The following is a 22,252-nucleotide window of genomic DNA, read 5'->3' as shown; positions in this document are numbered from 1 at the left end:
ATCTTCCTATGGTCCACCTCTCTGTGGTCTGATGGTTTAGGATGCCCTTTGCCTTGGATTCCTGTAAATGAGAAGATCTTTTTTCTCAACTGCTGATTACATAGGTGAATATGTGTGTGGAAGAGATCAGTGCTTCTAGACTTCTGACTACTTAGTTTAGACCTTTCAAATCTTCTGGCAAGATGAGTTAAAATATGGGGTGTAAATTCTCCTGACAGACTGGCCCATGCTCTTGCTGACTACTCACAGGACAGAGAGTCCATGAAAAATGATAGACAAGAGTGAAGATAAACTTTGAAGACAGACAATGCAACACAATTTCTAGTAAAATTTACAGCTTTATTTCTGCTAGAAAAAAAAAGAGAGGAGAAATAGTCTGGGTTTTGTGTTTTGTTTTGTTTACAAAAATTTTAAACAACTGGATTTTTTTTATTTGATAAAGTCCACAGAAGAATGAAACCACCTTGGGTAAGAGAGTAGGCTCTTTCGAATCACACTGCACTCCCAAATTTTAATTCAATTAGAAAGTCTCTCTGAAAATTTCAGGGAGGCCTGGTGCATGGGTACAATATTCCTCAAAAGCACAAACAACAGATTCCCAAAAATAACTGGCTCATCCCAGAATAAAGGGGTGGGGGATCCAAGATTATTAACTTGCATAGCCATTCAAATTATTGCTGCTTTTATAAAATCATTATGGGTAATTCTACACTAACTTCCTCCTTTAGCCTCACCCCAAACTCAGGGAATTCCTAGGAAAATTATGAGCTATTCTCCAAACAAAGTTTTAGGGAGGGTTTGCAAGCACATGAGAAATTTGCATGAAAGGAGAGGAGAAATAAATTAAATAAATAATATCTAATAAATAACTCCAACAATATTCATTATCTACAAACTTAAATGCCAGAGATCCCCCACAACATCTCACAAAAGTAAGTGCCAGTATAGCCTCAGAAAGGATGGCTTTGTAAACAGTTTACTTGCCTTTTCTCTCCAGAACGGTGTGGTGATGGGAACCACTTTGGTGGCTGTGGGAGAAGATCTCTCTGCAAGGATATTTTCAAGGGGATTTACAAACCAAGGGTGCAAAATACAGCAGAGCTAGTGCTGCAAGCAAAATAGAAAGAGGGTAACTCAGATCGTAAGGAGATAATAAATAAGAGGGCAAAAAAGTCAAGATACACAGATAGTTTGGCAGGTTTTAGGGGATAGCTGAGCTATAGAAAACAGCATACTAATCTGCCTTATCAATTTTATTCATTGGCCCTATTTGTGTACCCTACATCCTAAACTTATCCTCTCTGGCAGGAGCAGTATGAGATCCACTATCATGTAAACCATTTAGGCTTTCAGTTTGTTTTAAATAATTGTCCTGGCAGATTGAACAGACCAGTGAAATTTCTCAGATCACATTTCTCTGGGAAAAAAAAATAACTAATTTAGTGTTGATATAAAGGAAAGAAGAGTTACATGAAGAAAAATAAACATCCTGCAAATCAGGATAAACCTGTGATGAAAACATAAATTGGTAAAAGCATTCACTGGCCTTGGATTTGCATCCCTAAGTCTGCTCACTTGGGATGTTATCAACAATGTATAACAACATATTATGTTTTAAAAGTGAGGAAGAGGTAACAATTAGGGGAGGAGATAATGAATATGTGCATTGGAAAAATTCAAGTTTGGTCAATAAATTCACTGGTGTTTATCCTTCTAGAAAATATAATAATAATTGTTGTGGGCAGAAGTCAGCAGTTTTAACCATGTTTTCTGTAACCAAATGAAATTTATCTTGCCAGAGAAAGTTTGGTTTTCCTATGGGCAGGTGTGAGATAGGAGGAGTCTCCCAACTATGGTTAGTTATTATAGCCAATAGCCATTTTATTGCTTTTGAATATGACCTGGGTTTTTTGCTGATTTCAATAGCAACACCTGAGCTTCTTCAGAATTCCCAGAGCCTCTGGGTTATTGAGGCTATGAAATTGTCTAGATGACTTCTTTAAGTCCCATGGATCATCAGAGTCTGGGGTTACAGTGACTTCCTTGCCCCACCTCTAGTGCTGAAGAAATGTTTTTGAAATATTATCAAGAATCAAGTTGGTATGAGATCTCTATTATGGTTCTTAAATCACTAATGAAGGGATCTTCAGCTTTCAACCAACAAGAAATAGAGCTAATATCTTAAAAGAACATGCTCTGTTATTCACAGTGAAAGCCAAGTTAGGTTTTAGCTTTTGGAGGCTATTTTTAGATAGATGCAAAGAAGTGCTATCAAGTCCCAGAGAAAAATGCATCTTGTGCTCCTTTGGCAACTCCATCTAATCATTTCACACATCCTGTCCATTTCCCAATATTCTTCAATCCTTTCAGTTTCAAAAAGTTTATAGGTGTGGTCAGCAAAGTCATTGAATTTCAGAGCTGTGAAGGACTTTAGAAATCACCTAGACTACCTAGACTTAAAAAAATTGTCCGATTTTACCAGTAAGTAAACAGAGGTCAGCAATGAAAAATTAATTGGCATAGATCATTCAGTGAGTTTTTGGTATCATTTGAATAGGGCCCAGGACTTCTGTTTTATTTCCACATGATTGTAACAATCCAATAATTTCACTTGAGGACCCTAACTAAAGGAATCAATGCAATATGAGAAGCTGATAAGAAAAGAGAGTGGCTGGTGCAGGACGGCCCAAATGGACTGGGGATATTGCGTCCAATATATATCTATTGGGTTCCTTTAAGGTCATTGATTTTTCATCTCAACCACTTTAATTGTAGAAAACATTTCCATATTATCCTCTGCAATGTTTGTCTTACTGCCCTAATCAGTAAAGATTGTATTAAGTTGGGCCCCAATGCCATGGTGGGGGTAGGAATCATAGGACATATCTATGGGAACATCATAGCGAGGCGTAGCAGCCTGAAATGGAGTTGAATGCACATGCCCTGAGCTTAGACTTGCAGAGGGGTAATGTGGCATGAAGCTGTAGGATTTATCTAGGTCAGGAGAGCCATCCTGCTTCAAGGAGAAGTTCCCACTGATGCTCAAAGGTGGAGTGAGTGGGCCCTCATAAGGTGGTGTACTGCAGTCAGGTGGATGGCTCCCAAAGGATGATTCTCCCAAACTCTTGAATACTGGGGGTTTGAGATTAATAAGATGTGTTTCCATATGGCCATAAGGAGGACTGGGGAGCCCAGGAGACTGATAGTTGAAGTTATGGACAGAAATGGCAGAGTCACAAATAGGAGATTTCTCCTCATGCTTCTCCAGAAGGACAGACTGAGGGCCTAGCTGGAGGCATCCAGCCACCAGGTTGCTTGTGGGCTGAGACAGACCTTTGCAGAGCATCTCCACAAAGCCCTTCCCTTCAGGTGTCTGTCCAGTTTCCAGGACCTCAGACAAAGCCCAAATATAGTTCCTGGCCAGTCTTAGAGTCTCTATCTTGGAGAGCTTTTGGGTCTTTGAGTAACATGGCATGACTCTCCTCAGGTTGTCCAGGGCATCATTCAAGCCGTGCATCCGGGTCCGCTCTCTAGCATTGGCCTTGACTCTTCGGGCCCTGAATCTCTCAAGGCGAGCTTTTGTCATCTTCTTTTTCTTGGGACCCCTTCTCTTAGGCTTCTCCCCATCCTCTTCCTCCTCTTCTTCCTCCTCAATACTGTCATGCTCTTCAGCTAAGCTTCCAAGCATCCCATAAGCAGCTGGTCTTCTTTCCTCCTCCTTCATCTCATTCTGAGAGCTCAGACCTTTGTCCATCCAAGATGGTGTGTTGACCAACTCTGTCACCTCCTTGGATTTCACATAAGGTTTTGCCATTCCTAGATTCTGGGAAAGGAAATGGCAATGATTAATATCTTTGAATATCTGCTTTTATTTAAATGTAAACTTTCTTTTTATATATTAGACAAAAATCACAGAATTGGGGCGCCTGGGTGGCTCAGTGTGTTAAGCCTCTGCCTTCGGCTCAAGTCATGATCTCAGGGTGTCTGCCTCTCTGCCTACTTGTGATCTCTCTGTCAAATAAATAAATAAAATATTTTTTTTAAAAAAGCACAGAATTGTATTGGGATTCAACTTATGATTATCTAGTCCAAGTCCACCATTCTGAATAAGTTATCTAAGGCTCAAATAAATGCCCAGAACACTAATATAGCTATGGCATATTACAAAAAAAAACAACTAAAGAAAATGGAAATTGACTTGATTCTTCATTATAGTGCCAGTGCTTTACTCTTTTTATTCTCTGGTACTTTGTCTCATAGATACTCTATGCAAAAATAACTGATATAATGGTCAAACATATTTTTCCTTCTTCCCAGAATGCATATCATAAAGGGAAGAAGATAAGGTGACCATATAAATTATTGTCCAAATAGAGAAATTCCTGAAAGTAAAAGAGGGTACTAAAGTAATTATAACTATATAATATATATACAATAATTATAATTATTACAAAATTTGAAAAGAATATTAATAAGTAAACTGCTATATTTAATACTATAAAATAGATGAAACACCGTTTCATTCAGACTACTTTGTTATCCCAGCCTCTATTTAGAGATATATCACATATATTTAACCTATAACATTCCATGCTTCCCACTGACTCTACCAACTGTTAGGTCCAACCATCCTAGGAAAGAACCATGCCACAACTAGTTGCTATGTGACATGAAATATTTCCTCACCATCACCTGAAGAGCATTTTGCTTTTCACCAAGCACCTTGTGGCTTGTCCAGTATAGTGGTGTTAGAGGTGTTAGTGATATGGTGTCTAAAAGGATCAGGAAAAGAGAGCAGGGTTACCACTGACCATTTTTTTCAAATTGACCCATATGTTACAATGATAACTCTTCCATTGTACATGCATCTCACATCATCAGACAAGACTACGGCAGAGCACCTAGATTTATAAGCCAGAGGTCTAAAAAGCTCACTGAAGATTATTTTATTACAACTATTATAAAAATACTTCATTAAAAATGAAAAATCTGGAACAAATGCCAGACTTAAAATGGTAGCTGCAAACATTGAAATAGCCTGACTACTTTAGTTTATTTGCCTCTCAGATACAATTTAATATGAATTTTCTTTGACAATATTGCAGTATGAAAACCAGAAGACATCAGTAGTTAATAAACATTTTGTGTTCAATTCTGGAAGAATGCCTTGTTTTGAGATTTGCTGATCAATTTGTATATATATAATTTACCAAATAAAAGTATCTGAGAAGCTCCATTTGGGCAACCCAATTTACCAGCTTGGTCTTTGAAACATTAAACCTTCCATCACTTTTGTATATCGGAAAAAAGAGAGCATGATAAATGTTTTTTGATCCTTAAAGCTTGGGCCCCAAACCAATGAATGCAGGAATTAGCACATAGATTTTTAAAATATAAATATATGATTTGATTTGTTTCTGGTAATTTGAACTTGTTTTCCTTGTAACCTCATTTACCTCCTATAAATAATTAATGTTACCACATTGCAAAAACAGCCTAGGTTTCATGTTAATCAGCACAGAAATCATGTCAGCTTGACTTACTCACTTAATAAGGTTTCCTGGGTAAGCAGCTTTATTGAAAACACACGTTGGAACCTATTGGTCAATTGGCTGCCCAGGCCAAGTTAGAAAATCCCACTTTTAATATGGATGATGGAGCTTGTGTGCTGAGCTGCGCTTCTAACTCAGCTAGCTATCCAGAGGGAGGGTGAAGGACCTAATTAACTTTCTGTTAAAGTAACACAGACCTTTCGGAGGCAGGTGCCCTCTGAGGCCAAAGAGGATGGAGTAGGCTTGGGAAACGTAATGTTCCACACGTAATTATAAAAACACTTGTGTGGCCTTATAGCCAACCTCGGAGGGAAATAGGGATTTATGCCTGTTTTGTAGTTGAGGTCACTGTGGGTCAGAGATTAAGTGACAGAAATGCAAAAATGTAAAGCTGATAGAGCAGGACACACCAGGTCTTCTGATTCCAAATCCTAGGTTTTATGGGTTTTTTCTCCTTTCTTTTTCCATCACAACTACAGGAAGAAAGAAAGCCACTTTGACTTCAGGAGATGTGAATCAGTAGAACTAAGTCACCAGGAAATGACCATCATCCAAAGAGGCGTTCTTTGCAGTGTTAACTCTCATATTCCAGGATTCCTTCCTCTTCCAAATTTTTTTCTTGTTCCTTCCACCCTTTTATTCTCCCACCTTCTCTTAATCTTCTACTTTCTCCTTTTCTTCCCCCTCTTCCTTCTCTTTCTCTCATCTCCTCTTCACCATCATATCACTGAGTCATACTTACAAGCATGAGAACAACTGAGAAGGAAGATTCAAGAGAGGAAATCAGAATCTATTGAATTACCCCTGAAACTGAATACCACTCTAGCCTCTGTAATTGACCCTTTTATTATTTTATTTTTATTTTTATCTCCACCTCCCCTACCTCTGGAAATTAGCCAAGCTCTGTCAATCCTCATCCTCCTCAAGAAGTGGGATTAGGAGAAGAGTAAATTATCCTTTGCCTTTAACATAACTTAATGGTTCCTGTAAGAGTCAAAGAGCTATTTTCAAATTAGATTATCAGCAGGTATGAAGGAAAACAACCAACTGGCTTTAGCTAAAACCATGAAAAAGGACAATCATGGGAAGAATGGATGGCTCCAATTTAAATCTCTCTTTCCCCCTAGATTCTGGCCCCTCAGCCCTAAGAGAACCCATGGATATTTGATGTGGCTTTGAAATCTTGGAAGGTAAAATAACACACACTCTAGGCCCAACTCTTCTGATTCCTGGTTGCTGATCTCAAACATATTACATGACTCTCTGATCTTCCATTTCCTCTTTGATAAAATAGGAATAAGGTATATTCAACATGGTTCTTGCATGGTAAATAATAAGAAAAGGTTTTGTAGACCTTAAATGCTATAAAACATTATCCATATATTAATCTTGTGTTTATTTTTTAATTCTCTTATCTAATCTATTTACACATTTGCATATTCAAAAATAGAAATTGCTTCTCACAGATGAATGGTAAAAGTAGATTGTACTAACTACTGTGCCCATTATTATCTTGAGGGAAACTCCTCTGATTGGCTCAGAAGATAATCTGACAATTGCCCTATGCAGCTGGACAGCAGACTCTGGAGTCAGATTACCTGAGTTTAAATTTCAGTTCTATTACTTACTAGATGGGTGACCTTAGCCAAGTTTCATAACTTTTCTGGGCCTTATCCCCTCTCTTTAAAATGGGAATAATAATAGTCCTACCCCATAGGATTACTGTGAGTATAATGAGCTAATGTATTTAAATATTTTGAATAATGCCAGACATCATAAATGCCACGTGAGTGTTAGGTACTATTGTTCCTAAAGTTCATCATGAATTCTTCCAGTCACATGGACAAAAATAAGCATAATTGCAATCTGTGCCTAATATTGATTTTATGCCAACAAAAGCCAATAGCTCTATCTCAACAAACATTTTCAAAAATGTTTGCCGAACCCACTCCTCTAACTTCCTATTGAAACTAAATATCAAAGCTTCTATCCCGTTGCAAGAGATGAGGAAAAGAAGTTCTATCAGCTGCCTCTACCAGATTGACTAAAACTCTTCCACCATTCAAGAAGGAAGTTAGGCTCTTTCATTCTGTTTTTAAATCTGGAGACAGAAATTTAATGGACACTCCTACTCAATTACATGAATTTTTAGGTTCATAAAGTTTCTAGTGGAATATAGAAAATTCTTGGCCCTTGGACATTTTTCCTTTTGTCTGATTAAACACTATTGGGGATAAGACTTTCCTACCAGAATAAAGTACCAGAGCTCTGAAGAGAAGAATAAAGTGTCTCTCAAATAGAAGTAAAAGCCAGGACTCCTCAAAGACTTTTTTAATTTTTTTTTTTTTTGCCTTTGATTTTTTCCACCTACATATCTCCAATGCATCAAAAAGTTAGCAGAGACGGGATGCCTGGGTGGCTCAGTTGGTTGGATAACTGCTTTTGGCTCAGGTCAGAATCCCAGAGTCCCAGAATCGAGTCCCACATCGGCTCCCAGCTCCATGGAGAGTCTGCTTCTCCCTCTGACCTTCTCCTCGCTCATGTTCTCTCTCACTGCCTCTCTCTCAAATAAATAAATAAAATCTTTAAAAAAAAAAAGTTAGCAGAGGGGAAAAGATGATGAACATCCAGTTTTAGACTTGAGAATTGAAAATGTGTGTGATATAGTTAAAGGAGACTAGCTTGGTTCTCTCCAGAACAAGTGTCTAAATCTACCATGGCTTTTAGCCTGTTAATGAACCAGCTCAGGGGTATATTGAAAGAATCATGAAACTGAGACCCTCTTCACTCATTTATTACTTACCTATTAAATGAACATAGAAAAATTATTTTAATTTTTTTACCCTTAGGGCAAAGTGGATATGATATTTCTCTCTTTCATATTGCATTCAGAAGCTTTAATGAAAAGCAAGGAAACCAAGCACAAGTACTTATACTTTGGAAAGTTATTATGTAAATGTAATGGTTGGCAATTGTTTGATAAAAGCAGTATGGGAAAGTCTATAGCACTACACAGAGTATTGTGATAAACGATTTTAAGTTTCCCCAAATTTTACAAAAGAAATTAGCTCTCAAAATATACATGGAGCTGACTCCAGTGTGGCAAAATCAATGAATATTGGCTCTGGAGGAAGCATACAGCCTTCCTTGACTCCAGCCTCAAATGCATTCTAATTCTCTAAAGCCCGTTTTATTCTTTGATCTTGGAATTGGGACATCCTTACGCATCTACACATTATAACAAAATTTTGGCTTATCTTTAGGGTCTTCTTAAATTTCACATTTACCCAATTCTTTCAAATTTGGAATTGTCTCTCATTTTTTTTAAACCTGTTCTAGCAAAATGTTTGCTTAGGTAATGATTTTGACTACCCAATACTTTAAATACTGAGACTGAGGTCATTGAGCATGACTATTATGTGGAGCTGTACTGAATTCATCTGACACTTTTACTAATTTTCTTATTTGTTGTGAAGAAGTTTCAACTGATGAATAAGTGAATAAGGAGTACTTGCATGTGTGTGTGGGTGATTAGACAGTGTCTTTCTTCTTGGAAGCTGCTTGTATTCCCTTCACTTCCTTATCCTATGACTAAATCCTAAATGCAACAGAAAGGGAACTATCCAGCTCAGTTTCTAGGGAATCTAAGCACCAGACAGGCTGAATGCCTTGCTCAGAGTTGCAGAGTCTTCCCTCTGAAAAGACAGAATGCAGACCAGAGTGCTCACAAGCTGCCCTACCTAGAAACATCCTGTGGGACTGTTTCATGCTCTTCCAATACAACTTTTTATACTCTACCACTTGTTTAATATCTACACACACACACACAGGCACATCTTATTCAACATAACCATGTCATACTTCAATCTTCATAGCCTCAGATTCAAATGGTGAACTTTGCAAACAGAAATTACTCAATCTTTCAGTTTGACCACTTGTTCTCAAACACTCACCTCTGGTCTTTCTGTCAAAAAACAAGGCAAGCATTTTACACTTATTAGTATTGTTATGAATACATTTTGGGGGTAGTTAATGATGAGTGAGAGGCAGAGGAGATGAAAATATACATGGTCAATATTTCTTTTCTGATTTCTAAGCAGAAGAACTGAGGAAAAGGAAAGTTTCCCCACTTTGTCACAACTATCTAAGAATTTTTAGCAGACAAAATTGGGGCAATGGTAAGAATATACCCCATGGCTTTCCAGCATCCTCTCTCATCCCTTGTTCTATTGCCTTTCCTCCTTTTCCCCATCCACTTTCTGCACAGCCCCAAAATGCGGTGAGCAGAGCAAAGGATTGAGTCAATTCTTGCAACCTACTTGCTGAGCCATCTCAGAAAAGCAGTTAAACTTTCTAGACACTTTCCTCCTGCATTAATAAAATGGAAGGGTGGGTTTGACAGAAAAGGGGGAAGATAATTTATAATATCAGCTTTATAAAAATGATTTGGACTAGGAGTTTCACTTTGGGTCGTAAGTGCTATGGGAATTAGTGAAATTATTAAAACTTTAATATCTGTCCCTAAGTGTTCTCTCTCTGCTTCTCTGTTCCAGTTTCCTAAACCCCACACCCTCCTCTCCTAGCCCAGAAGAACCTTACCTGAACCCAGCTGCTCCTCTAGGTCCGTGGGAACTTCCCACAGAAACTTTAACAGTCCCATACCAACCCATCCAAGGGCTCACCTCTGTCAGTGGCAGTCCCTGGTATGAACTCTGTGAATCTGTGTCCTGGAGGAGACTCAGAGAACCCAACTCTCCCTGACCATCCAGATCGTAGGAGATGCTATTAGCGATCCATGTTAAACCGACCACTGCCTCTTAGAAATGCTACTGAATCTGCTTTTTCTGACTGTGTTTTGTTCTCCTCCTTCCTTGGAGTTCTGTATCCTCCTCCAGGACGCCTTTGAGCTGATGTCCCCGTTGCAACTGGTCTTCAGTACCTCCTCTGCGTGGTTAGTTCCCCGGAGTGGAGTTTTCAGAACCACAGCCTCTGGGCAGCTCCTGAGCTCTGACTGGAGCCTCCGAGTTGCAGCAGTTTGATTGCTTTCCCAGCTGACCAGGGCGCGGTGATGCCGCCCCGGATCTAACTCCTCCCCTTCCCCAACCGAAAGACACACCTACTTCAGAGGGCCCCTCAGGCCAAGTCCAGCTTACCATTCATTCAACTGTTTTGTTTATTTGCTTGTTTGTTTGAATAGGGATAAAAGTTAGTAGAAAGAGAATATGGGGGGGGGGGGAGTTGCTGAAGTTGAGAGACAAAGAAAAAAAAGGACTGCAAATATTTGTGATTAAAACAGTAAGAAATGGGGTAAGAGAAAATTGAGGTAGACTTGGAGAGAGAGCTAAGAAGAGTGAATGGAAAGTGGCCCACGTCTGAAGAGTCAAAAAATAAGAAAGACACAGGCCCAGAACACAGCATCATTGACTGTTACCTTATGCATGTAGATTGGTGTCTTTTGTTTTAAAACTTCAGAATTCTAAAAGTGGATGGAAAAAATATCCTCCTCTCATTTCTTTTCCACATGTCAAACTTATTTCCATTTAAAAACCTTTTTACTGTAATTAGTGAATATAGCCAAAGCCACATCTCTATTTGTTGTACCGTTCTTTCAACTTTTCTGTTTGCTTGAAATTTATAAAAATATAAAGTAAATGAGTGAAATATTTCATTGTAAGGACTCTTAGCTCCTCAAATCACAAACTGGTATCCATGATTGTTTTTCAAAAATATATCAAAATATATTGTTAAGCATTCAGTTAGAAAAGGTCCATCTGAGTAGCAGCTGACTTGGAAGAAAAGAAAGGTCCTATAAGTTTTTAAATCCCTGTGATATTTTGAAGTAATATTAATTGGCTAGAACAGAAAAAGAAAACTACAGCTGGAAAGATTTAAAGAAAACATACAGATATGTGTTATTACAGAGAGCTACCTAGGCAAAGCATAGAATCTTCATTTTAAGATGTAAAGGATTTTGTAAACTTCTAGTGGCTCTGGGGAGGAAAGGGAAGGGTGCTTGGATCAAGCAACTGACTGAATGATAGTAATTCAACTTCACTTCCATATCAGTCTTCACATCTGTAAAAGGATCTGATCAGTTTTTCCATCAGTAGCAAGATAGAATTCTGAGCCCAAGCTCTACTTCTTTTGGAAATTGCCTTGAAAAGAATCCTCCGGGTTTTTGGAAGTCATTTGCTCTACCAATGCAATGGGCACATGTCTACTAGAGATGAAGAGCTATGAGAATGCCTTATGTGCAAAGAAAGGTGCAGAAGGTTAAAACAAAAGATGGGTTTACTGTCAATAAGGCTGAAAAACATATCTTAGGTTTGAAATAGTTCATTTTTTAAAAACTCTGATATAGGTGTCATATGACTCTTGTCCTTTACACATGCATATACAAACAGAATAAAAATTAACTTTTTTTCAATTTTTATAGGAAGTTGTTCATCTTCAGCAAATCTTAAGCTCTTAATTATTCCTCTTGTGTTTCCTCTCATGAAATATCTGCTCAGCAAAATAAACTTCATTTTCAGAGGAATTAAATAATGCATGCTAGGCAAGGTGGATTTCTGAAAACCAGATCAGATTCTCCTCTTCATCCAGAAGAAATTTATCTATGGAGTAATTTGTGCTTAGGAGAGAGCTGCAATGAGCATGTATAGAATGGATTGATCTCCTATTTTGTGTCTTCACAGCCATGTCCATGGATATTTGACAGTTCAGGATATTGGTGATGTTAGTATCCTGCCTATGCAATGCTCAAAGGGCAGGTGAGAGTAGTGGATTGTGGATTAGCAGAAAGGTGAACATATTGAGACAAAGATGAGGGTGGGGACAGAACATTCTGTGAGGCTCTTTGCTGTCTCTGACAGATGTAAGAAACTAAACACAATAGGATTAGCTCTCAAAACACATTCAATTGTGTGTATGTGTGTGTGCCTGTGTGTGCAGTCTGAGAAGGGCATTGAGGAGGACGCTGAATTTTCTTTATGAATTGCTTTTTGCAGAGGGAGGGATGGAATTTATTTCATCAGGTCACCCTCATCACAACTCCTGGAAGGTTATACAGACGGTTGGCTATTGAACTCAGGGAGCAGGAAGGGGGCCGTGCCGGAGGGGTGCGTGCAGTCAGCAGAGGAAAGGGGCGGTGACTGCCTGCAGAACATTTACATTCATTCTCGTCCCCGACATGGTTTCTGGGCCAGAGGGCCAATCCCCAGGCCTTCCTTCTTTCTCTATGCTTTTTGTAAAGCTGTGAGCTAACCTGTTAGAACCATCTGCTGGGTGGGGAAAATGCAGCCAGTGCTCAGTTGCCGGCCCACAAGCCCAGAGCCATTGAAGCAGAGAGGAGGGAGGCAACAGGCAGATTTATGGGCAGCAATCTGTTCCCCCTACCCCAGGCCCCTCTGCCAGGAGACAGCTTGATAATCCATCAACCCCACTAATGAATTAATTAGTATTCCCAGTAATCCTGACCCCCAAAGGAGACTGGCCCACGGGCCTCTGAGGGGACTAGAAACTGCCTTCTTCAACCAGACACACTGAAGTCCCGGGACCAATGCCTGACATTAGGCCCCAGGGTGCTCAGCTACATGCCACAGACCCTGTTGTTAAGATCCCCAGATGTCCCTCCTTCTCACCTTCCCTCGGGAGACAGCTAGCTTTTGCTGAATTGAAACCAATACTATCAACAAATGCAGTCCAGAGCCATAAATCAGGGATGGTAGAAAGTGAAGATTGAGGCTGCCCATATTTAGGATAAAACTTGAACCAATCCTGAAGCTGCTCTCCAATGATTAGTACAGGGTTCGAGTAGGGTAAGATAGAGGCAGAAGGTAAAGGAGGCACAGTCCCTACCCTCACTAAGCTCTAGTCGGGCAATGACACGGGGCCAAAAATAATCGTGAAACAGGTTGAAACAAAGTAATTTGTGAACACGACTTTCTCTGAACAAAGACTGCAGTGGAACAGAGCTGAGTTGAGTCAGCTGAGTTTCTGAAGGGTCTGGAGACCGGCATGTGGGCGTTTAACAACCCTCCCTTACAACTGTAAACTCTTTCATTCTTTTACAAAACTCTGAGATGTAGTGGGGTGAAAAAAGCTTGGGAGTAAGGAAAGTGTTCTAAATCTTGGTCTGCCTCAAACTGTGTGACCATGATGAGTGATATGAGCTCTCTGTGCCTCACATCATCAGTCAATGATTGGGTTGGATCATGACCTCTTCAGTTCCTTCCAGCTCTAATATTTAGTGATGATAACACAGTTCAATGTTACAGTTCCCCTTTTGAGAATGAATAACACTAGACCTCAAAAGTAAGACCCCAGGTTGGAGTAAGATAACAAGCCAGGTTAATGACAAAAGTAGGTTGAGAAAACAGGTAGTAGACATGGAAGTCCTCTCTCCACCCAGATTCCTGGTCTTTTGGGGAAGAACACTTTTTTAAAAAATATTTTTATTTATTTATTTATTTGACATAGAGAGAGATCACAAATAGGCAGAGAGGCAGGTGGGGGGGGGGGAAGCAGGCTACCTACTGAGCAGAGAGCCCAATGCGGGGCTCCATCCCAGGACCCTGAGATCATGACCTGAGCCAAAGGCAGTGGCTTAACCCACTGAGCCACCCAGGCACTCCAGAAGGACACTTCTGACTAAACCTTCTCCTACCCCATTCATTCAAGATCTATTCTTTTGGGCATTCACAAGGCACACAGAGTGACTCATTCCAGGAACAAAATAACAACCTGCATTTGTTAAAAATCTGTTGGGAAAGTTCTGAACCTTGGGGAGCCCTACAACCTGCCTCAGTGACCTTCTCTGTACTTGCAATAACCCAACTTCTACGAGCAAAGTAATCCTGCACTCATTTGAAACCTAGCATTGCCTTTTACTAACCATGTCCCTTCAGAGAAGCTATTTGTCTCTCTGGGCCTCAATTTCTTTGTCTGTCAATTGAAGGTAATAATGTTTATCCAATAAACCTGCCCTGAGGAGTATGTATCTCATTAAATATGAGATAATGTATGCAAAGTACCTAGTATAGAGGCAGGCTTTTTGCAAATAAATTGCAGTTTTTATTGGTATTTTGAATTAAACATTTAAATCTGATTTTTCATCTCTTAGAAATTGAGGAAAAACTGATGTCAAGTCTTCATATAGAGTTCATATTTCTGTGCTCCTACCTCCATATAAGTATTCCTCCTTTATAAGAATGACCATATTATATTCCTTTATCCAAGAAATGAATTTTATGTGTATATAAAACCCTAGGTACTATGTAAGATTCTGGGAATACAGAGCTGAATAAGATTCCTCATTCTTAACCAACTTTCAGCACAGTGGCAGAGGCGGAGAACCAAATTATGTAAGTATATAAATCAAAAACTCCACTTCTCAATGTCTTTCTAACACAATTACATATGTTCCCCAGGAGCCATGTATAGGACAGAGATGTTAATTGCAGTGTTGTTTTTAATAGTGAGAAAGTACGTTATCAACACTTTAAGTAACCAATGGTTTAGCCAACCCATAGAATATTACTTAATTTGCATGACCTGGCCTATATATGCTAACAAGAAGTGTACTGTATGTATTAACATGCTGTGGGAGGAAATGTAAAGCAATGGGTAGAAATATAGGTTCCATATGATACGTTTAATTTTTTGAATGCATATGCTAAATAATAGATATTGTACACACACATTTACAAACTGATAACAGTGAGTTTTTCCTCAGGATATCTCCTTACTGAGATTAAGTAGATTGAGATTAGGTAATTATCAAAGGAAATTGTTTTCTTTTTGTCCAAGAATAATGTATTCTTATATAATCTCTGTATGCAATATTGATATTAATATATAAATTAATATATGCTATTTCAAAAATCTTGTTTCCAGGCACCTGGGTGGCTCAGTCATTAGGCATCTGCCTTAAGCTAAGTTCATGATCCCAGGGTCGTGGAATCGAGGCCCACATCGGGCTCCCGGCTCGGCAGGAAGCCTGTTTCTCCCTCTCCCACTCCCTCTGGGTGTGTTCCTTCTCTCTCTGTCAAACAAATAGATTTTTTTTAACTTTTTAAAAATCTGATTTCCCACTCATAACCAACCTTATTTTCAGGGAGATCTAACAATCCCCTCCACCCCAGCCCCAAACACTGGCTACATGGCTACATGCCTCCTCCATGACAAGACCATCACCCTAGCTCCCACCGACTCTGCCCTCATACCCTCAGTCCCAAGAGCATTTGCCAAATTTTAGGAGCAAACTTTATGTAGAATTTAAGGGGCTTCAGTCATGTGATTGTTAAGCCAAAGAAATGTATGGTACAGGGCAATAGGGATTGTCTAAGAATCCAGCCTTAATTTATGCCACTGGCAGAAGATTAGAATAAAAATGAATAAAACCAAGTCTTCTGGGAAGACTAATCAGAGCACTCCCCTTGGCACTCTCCCATCACAGCCAAAGCTCCACTCCTCCAAGTGGACACAACACCATCTTAGAGACTGTCCCCAGATCTGTGGTAGCTTTCAGCAGTCTGCTTTGTTCGGCCAGTGCCCTAGGCCCATCACTTCTAAACATTCATGAACTGAGTGAGGTAGAAGCCAATGAGAAGAAACTGATTACTAACAGTAATAATTCATAGCTAATCTTTATGGACATATACCATATTTTAGATGCTATTTTAAGGGCTTTTCATGTATTAATCTATTTTGTCATTACAAGAGTCTTATGAAGTAGGTAGGTAGTAATAGTAGAATCATTTCTGTTTTAGAGGCAAATTGATCCAATACAGAGAGGGTGAATCACTTGCCCAAGGCCACTCAGGAAGTGATGGTGTCTTAAATGATGGTGTTGGAATTTGGATATAAATAGTCTACCTCTACTACATGATATTACCTTCTTGAAGTAGGTAACTGATAGTTAACTCTACATCTAAAATCTATTCCCTGAATTCCCCAGCAGGGATACTAAAAGTAAAATGATTAACAGTGTTTGCCAGGAACAGCTGACAGGATGGCATCCTTATCTGGTTCCTTGCTGTCCAGGGTATGTTTAGAAGAATCATGGTTTGCTCATAATATACTAGGCTGAGAGTCAATTTCAGGAGACTTTTTACCTCTACAATGGATACTTCAATATGGAGAGAGGGTAACATCTTTGTACCTAGAAGCTTACATAGTAGGAGAACTACTTTCCATTCATCTGGCCTTCCTGAGCCCCAATCTAGCCCAGATCTCATGCTCTGAGACAGTATTTTATGAATCCAGGGCAGAGAGAATGACCTCTCTTATGAAAATAAAATGCAAAACCTGTTAGGATTTGAGCCAAGTAGAGTATTGAAAGACCATTGTGGGAGCTAGTTGTAGAAACAGACCATATACTGTTGACCAGCCTGAGACTCATCTTCCAAGGTGGAGTTTTTCCTTTATCCCACTAATTTTAAGAGAACAAAAGTATCAGAAGAATACATGAAATATCTACATAGTGCAGTTCCCAAACTCTGGTGTTCTCCTTTTGCAATAAGTGATTTTTCAACCAGAGAAGTCTGGTTGAATTTCTCAAACATTTTTCCCTTCTCCCTGCTCACCCATTCTCTCAGCCAGAACTGCGTTCCTTTCCAGACATTTTAATTTCTGGTATGAGTTAGGAAGGCAGGGGATCAGGCAACAAAGAGAATATAAAGTTCTGCTGGCCCTTTGGGGTTCAAAGATGAGTATTTTAAGATCCCAGAATTCTAGTGTGCGGAAAGGGTAGGGATAAAGCAGGAAACTGACATTTACAATGTGTCTACACCATACAGTTGCTGCATCAGTAATCTGCATATATCATCTCTTTCAGAAATACAACCAGTATTTTGTGAATTTTAACATTTTTCCAAGAGCTTTACCAACATGACTTCATTTAATTGCAGCAACAACCCTTTGGGATGGGGGCTAGTATTATCACCTTTTTTTTTTTTTTAAGATTTTATTTATTTATTTGACAGAGAGAAATCACAAGTAGATGGAGAGGCAGGCAGAGAGAGAGAGAGAGGGAAGCAGGCTCCCTGACGAGCAGAGAGCCCGATGCGGGACTCGATCCCAGGACCCTGAGATCATGACCTGAGCCGAAGGCAGCGGCTTAACCCACTGAGCCACCCAGGCGCCCCTCACCTTTTTTTTAATAGATGAGGAGCATGAGATTCATTAATCCATGCATTCAGTAAATATTTGACTGCTTCTTATGTCCAGTGAGCACTGGGGATATATCAGCAAACAAACCAGAAAGGACAAGTGACTTGCCCAAGATCACACAGCCAAGAAATGAAGTCTATGCTTTGAAAGCCTAGGTATGCCCCTTTTATTTATTCTTATTATTATTCTGTTCTTTTAATCCTTAAGCACTGGGAGGATAGATTCAAATGAAAACCAAGTAAATACTCCGACCTCCTCCAAAAAGTCACATTGATCAAATAAAGGCAAGTAATGCTTCCAGATAGTTCCACAAAAAGGGATTCTCTATGACAGGTTCAACAGTCTCCACATCCCCACCCATCCTCCCAAACACGGTTGTGCACATACACACACACACACACACTCACACAGAGACAACACACAACTATTGTGTTACATGCCATTTCTTCATATCCAGGGTGACTGTAAGTTCTGGTTTGCTAGTATAGTCAGTTTGTGCCTGTTGTAGATTAATTAATGTCCACTAATTACTTTAGAGTCCCTTTCACTTTAAAAAAAAAAATCCCTGGGATGCCTGGGTGGCTCAGTCAGTTAAGCGGTTAAGCTGTTGCCTTCGACTCAGGTCATGATCCCAGAGACCTGGGATCAAGTCCCTCATTTGGCTCCTTGTTAGGCAGGGAGCCTGCTTCTGTCTCTGCCTCACTTGCTTGTGTTCTCTCTCTCTGACAAATAAGTAAATAAAATCTTAAAAAAAAAAAAAAAAACCACCCAGCTTTCATGTATACTGATCACCCTACTCACACTCTGCCCTGAAGTTCCAAACTTGCCTGTTCCTGGACTTTAGGACCTTAGCCCTCCCTTGTTCGCACTAGTTTACTCCACGTTAAAGGGGGAAAGGCTGCCACTCCTCCCCCAGGCTCAAAATAGTCATGATCAAGGTAGTTGGAGGGCTGTGAAGATATTGCAGGGTGAGGCTTTATGAGCAAAAGATGATTAAAATGAGAATTGGGGAAGGTAAGGTATGGGAGAAGAGGTTAAAAAGCAGACACAAAGACAAAACCCCCTCTAACCCATCCAGTGACCCCCCATGAAAAAACACCCCAGACCAGCTCTCGATATCCTACCCCCCTCCCTTCTGCAGGCACCCAGCTGAAGCCAGGAGTTAGAGGCCCAGATCCAGCTTTAAGGGTGGGAGCTGTTTATTCCCTCAGGCTAGAAGGGATTTAACATCTTTAAAGGCTAAATCACAGCTCTGAATATTTTCCCTGGGTACCAGCTGAGGCCAAGCTAAAACCACAGCACTATCTTCCAGAAAACTCCTGTAGTAATTCGTGGGGAGAATTGCCGCCTATTATTCGGGGTGCTGGCGAGGTCTTTCCCTGGATATTGCTTTTCTCTCCTAGAATGTTATTTATCAGCAGTATTGAGAATTCAGTCTTGCCTAGATTTGAGAGTCATTGAAATGCTTCTCCAGGTTTCCTGAGGCCTTGGGAATTATGACTCTCCAACCCTCCCTGTCCTAGCTTTCTTCTTACTTCCTAACTGTTCTGGAAAAATGCCAGCATCCCAAGACAAGGCTTCCTTCTCTTTCTCCAATTTCCTCTGCTCTCTCCTCCTCAAGTTCCGAGGAGGGCTCCATCCCGCTGTCTCTGACCCCACCCCACTGTGTGTCCTCTTCCCCCTCCCATCCTTCCCCTTCCTTAGTGCACATGTTCCTCAATTTGATTTACTTCTGTACATTGTGTGGCTTTGCAACGGTCGGTCCTTAGAGAGCCCTCAGAGGGAGCACTCCATCTGTCAGCCTTTCCCCATCCACCCCCTCAGCCCCCAACCATCGCCCCTCCCTCCCTTTCCCTTCCTGTGGGCAGTTTCTAAGAGAGCTGGGGAAGATTAAGGCAAACTTCCCTTACCCCACTTCTTCCTGCTTCAGCCCTCACTTGTTGATTTCCTTCCCCCTGCCCTCCCCCATCCTCACTCAGCTTGATTCTTGCCATCCCTGCAAAGGAAGGCTTTGATGCCACAGAAGCCAGTGACAAAGTGCAGTCCATGAAGTCGATGAAGTCGCTTTGTGCCCTCTCCCCTACTGGGACAACTGATGCCATATAATTAAGACTTGCTGATCTAACAGTACATTGGGTTCTCAGTAAGTTCAGGATTAGGCACACTGACGGTAGGGGGCAATGATGCAGAAAATCCCAAACTGCCGATAATCCAAAATTATATCCCACTTAGCAAATATATATTTGTTCAACTCCTGGGAGGTGCTGGAAACACAAACATGAATAAAATATGAAACACCCCAAGGAAGCCAAGGATGCATAGTCTGATGGAAGCTATTCACATATACAAATAACTTTGATCAAGGAAAATAGTGATGAGTGGAGAAAATGTGCTCCAGGCTCTTGAAAAAGATACCTCAAGGCTCAGGGAATGGTTCTAGCAGGAGGCAAAACCTGAGCTGTGCCTTGAACAGATGTACTCCCACTAACTCAGCACCAAGTGGGAACCGGGCATTTACAGGCATTTTTCTTTAAAGCACCGCAGTAATCTATTTTATGTACTGTGTATAAGCAAACTTGTGGAGTTTATTTGTTTAAGGTGAAAACCCTAGAGTGTTCTGTCTCTGTGTTTTGTTTTGCTTGTGAGTGCTAAGGAAAATCCGCAGATTTTTGGCTGGGGTTAATCATTCAGTAACTTGTTTTCTGGGAGATGTGTTGCACGATAGTGCTAGCTTTTAAGATTCCAACGGTTTAGAGCCATTGAGAATACAAGCAAGCTCCTATTTTCAGAGAGCTCTAAGTATCTGCTAAGCTAAAGTTAGTTTTAACTCCCTTGGGCAGAAAGTGTGAATTATTGTGTGAATGGGGAAAAAAGAAAAAGTAAAATGTCCACAAGGAGAGTGGCTTGAATGAGGTTACCCTGGGAGAGGGTTTGTCTTGGTGACTGAAACTTGTCTGGAAACAACCAAAATGACTTATCGCCACTGTAGTGTTAAGATGTGACTAAATCCTTTGATTTTATAATTTCGCCTCAAATTATCTAGCTAGAGGAAAAAATCCCAATTAAGAAATAGCCTCATGGGTAAGTAAATTCTTCCCTGCATTATTTAGATGAGTTAACATAAAAGATAACTAAAATGGGCTCAATAGGATAGTTAATTCAAGTTCTATGAATCCATCAGACAAAACTGCTGCTTTTCCTGGGTGTTTACAACAGATGTCTAAGACATAGAAAATGGCATAAAGTAAATAAGAAGAACATGTTATATAAAATTTTATATACAAGTGAGCTCAATTACCTACAATGTATGTTAAGAATGAACTTTTTCTTCACTTACGCAGTTTACTATCTACGTTAATCTGGCTTTCCTATTCTAGAAGTTCTTGCTCAGAAGAAAGAGCTTTCAAGTAACTTTACTATTTATTTCAAGAATTTTGCTGAAACAAACCATTATAAATGAACATTGATAATGTTCAACAGTATATTCAGATAATGTTCAACAGTATATTCAATGACAGCTTACTGTCAAGACTTTAAAATTCTCATCTCAGAAAAAGTTAATTAACTAATTAATTAATTAAAATAAAATTCTCATCTCGGGCTATCTCGGTGGCTCAGCTGATTAAAATCAGATTAAGATAGGATTAAGTTTAGATCTTAATCCAGGGTCCTGGGATCAAGTGCTGCACTGGGCTCCTTGCTCAGCAAGGAACCTGCTTCTCCCTCTGCCTGGGCTCCCCCTGCTTGTACTTTCTCTGTCTCTGACAAATAAATAAAATCATAAAATAAAATAAAATCATAAAATTAAATTAAATTCTCATCCTATAGTCCTTGCTTTTAATTATTCTATTATCTTTATCCAATTATCTTTACTTCTCACATTGAAAGAACCTTCTTAAACTATACTTCCATCTTATAAATAGTCTGGTCCCTTTTGACTAAAACAAACAAACAAAAAAACACACTCTTGGGACTCTGACAAGAAAGTGATCTCCCTTGCTATGGAAAGTAAGAAAATAAATTGTCTTATAAGCAATTTGTATTGGTAGAAGTTTTGAGGAATCCAGCATTTTTTAATATTTAAAGAAAAAAAAAGCAAGAACAAAATACAAAAGATTTGTAATAATCGTTACCACTTAAACAGTAAGCTATGCTTGATTTTTGTTTTCGTAATTTGTATAGTTAAAAAATGTGTGTTTCACAAGTTTAAAATAAACTATTAGTCAGTGTATAAATACCATGAAGTCTCTGTGAGCTTCTCTTTTTTTAAAGATTGATTTATTTATTTGAGAGAGAGAGAGAGAACATGCATGCAAGTGGGTGGGGGACAGACAGAGGGAGAGAATCTTAAGCAGACTCCCCATTAAGCATGGAGTTCAAAATGGGGCTCAATCTCACAACCCATGTGATCATGACCTGAGCCAAAATCAAGAGTCGGACACTTAACCAACTCAGCCACCCAGGCACCCCTCTGTAATTTTCTTGAGATGCATTCCATGCCATTAAGGCACAGAGAACATAAAATAATT

General features: G+C 39.7%; 1 protein-coding gene across 3 annotated transcripts; it reads right to left on the bottom strand.

Moving 5' to 3' along the window:
• Nucleotides 1–393: 393 nt before the first annotated feature.
• Nucleotides 394–10,572, bottom strand: NEUROD4 (neuronal differentiation 4). Of its 3 annotated transcripts, none has more exons than XM_032348503.1 (2): nt 10,235–10,572; nt 394–3,823 (listed from the first exon to the last, which is right to left on the bottom strand). In XM_032348503.1, exon 2 carries the CDS (start codon nt 3,812–3,814, stop codon nt 2,819–2,821), a length of 996 nt encoding a protein of 331 aa, XP_032204394.1. In that variant the 5' UTR covers nt 3,815–3,823; nt 10,235–10,572; the 3' UTR covers nt 394–2,818. The 3 variants fall into 3 exon arrangements, 2 of the variants coding, with proteins under 2 accessions (XP_032204394.1, XP_032204395.1); XM_032348504.1 differs by having other exon boundaries at nt 10,492–10,571; XR_004286978.1 differs by lacking the exon at nt 394–3,823 and adding an exon at nt 4,718–4,772.
• Between the last annotated feature and the right edge of the window lie 11,680 nt (nt 10,573–22,252).

This window comes from Mustela erminea, chromosome 6 (assembly GCF_009829155.1).
Source record: "Mustela erminea isolate mMusErm1 chromosome 6, mMusErm1.Pri, whole genome shotgun sequence".
NCBI classification, from domain to species: Eukaryota; Metazoa; Chordata; class Mammalia; order Carnivora; family Mustelidae; genus Mustela; species Mustela erminea.
This window is presented reverse-complemented; position numbering and strand designations above follow the sequence as displayed.

Coding starts and splice junctions, on each gene's coding strand:
- NEUROD4 (XM_032348503.1), bottom strand. CDS start 3,814: ATGGCAAAACCTTATGTGAAATCCAAGGAGGTGACAGAGTTGGTCAAC.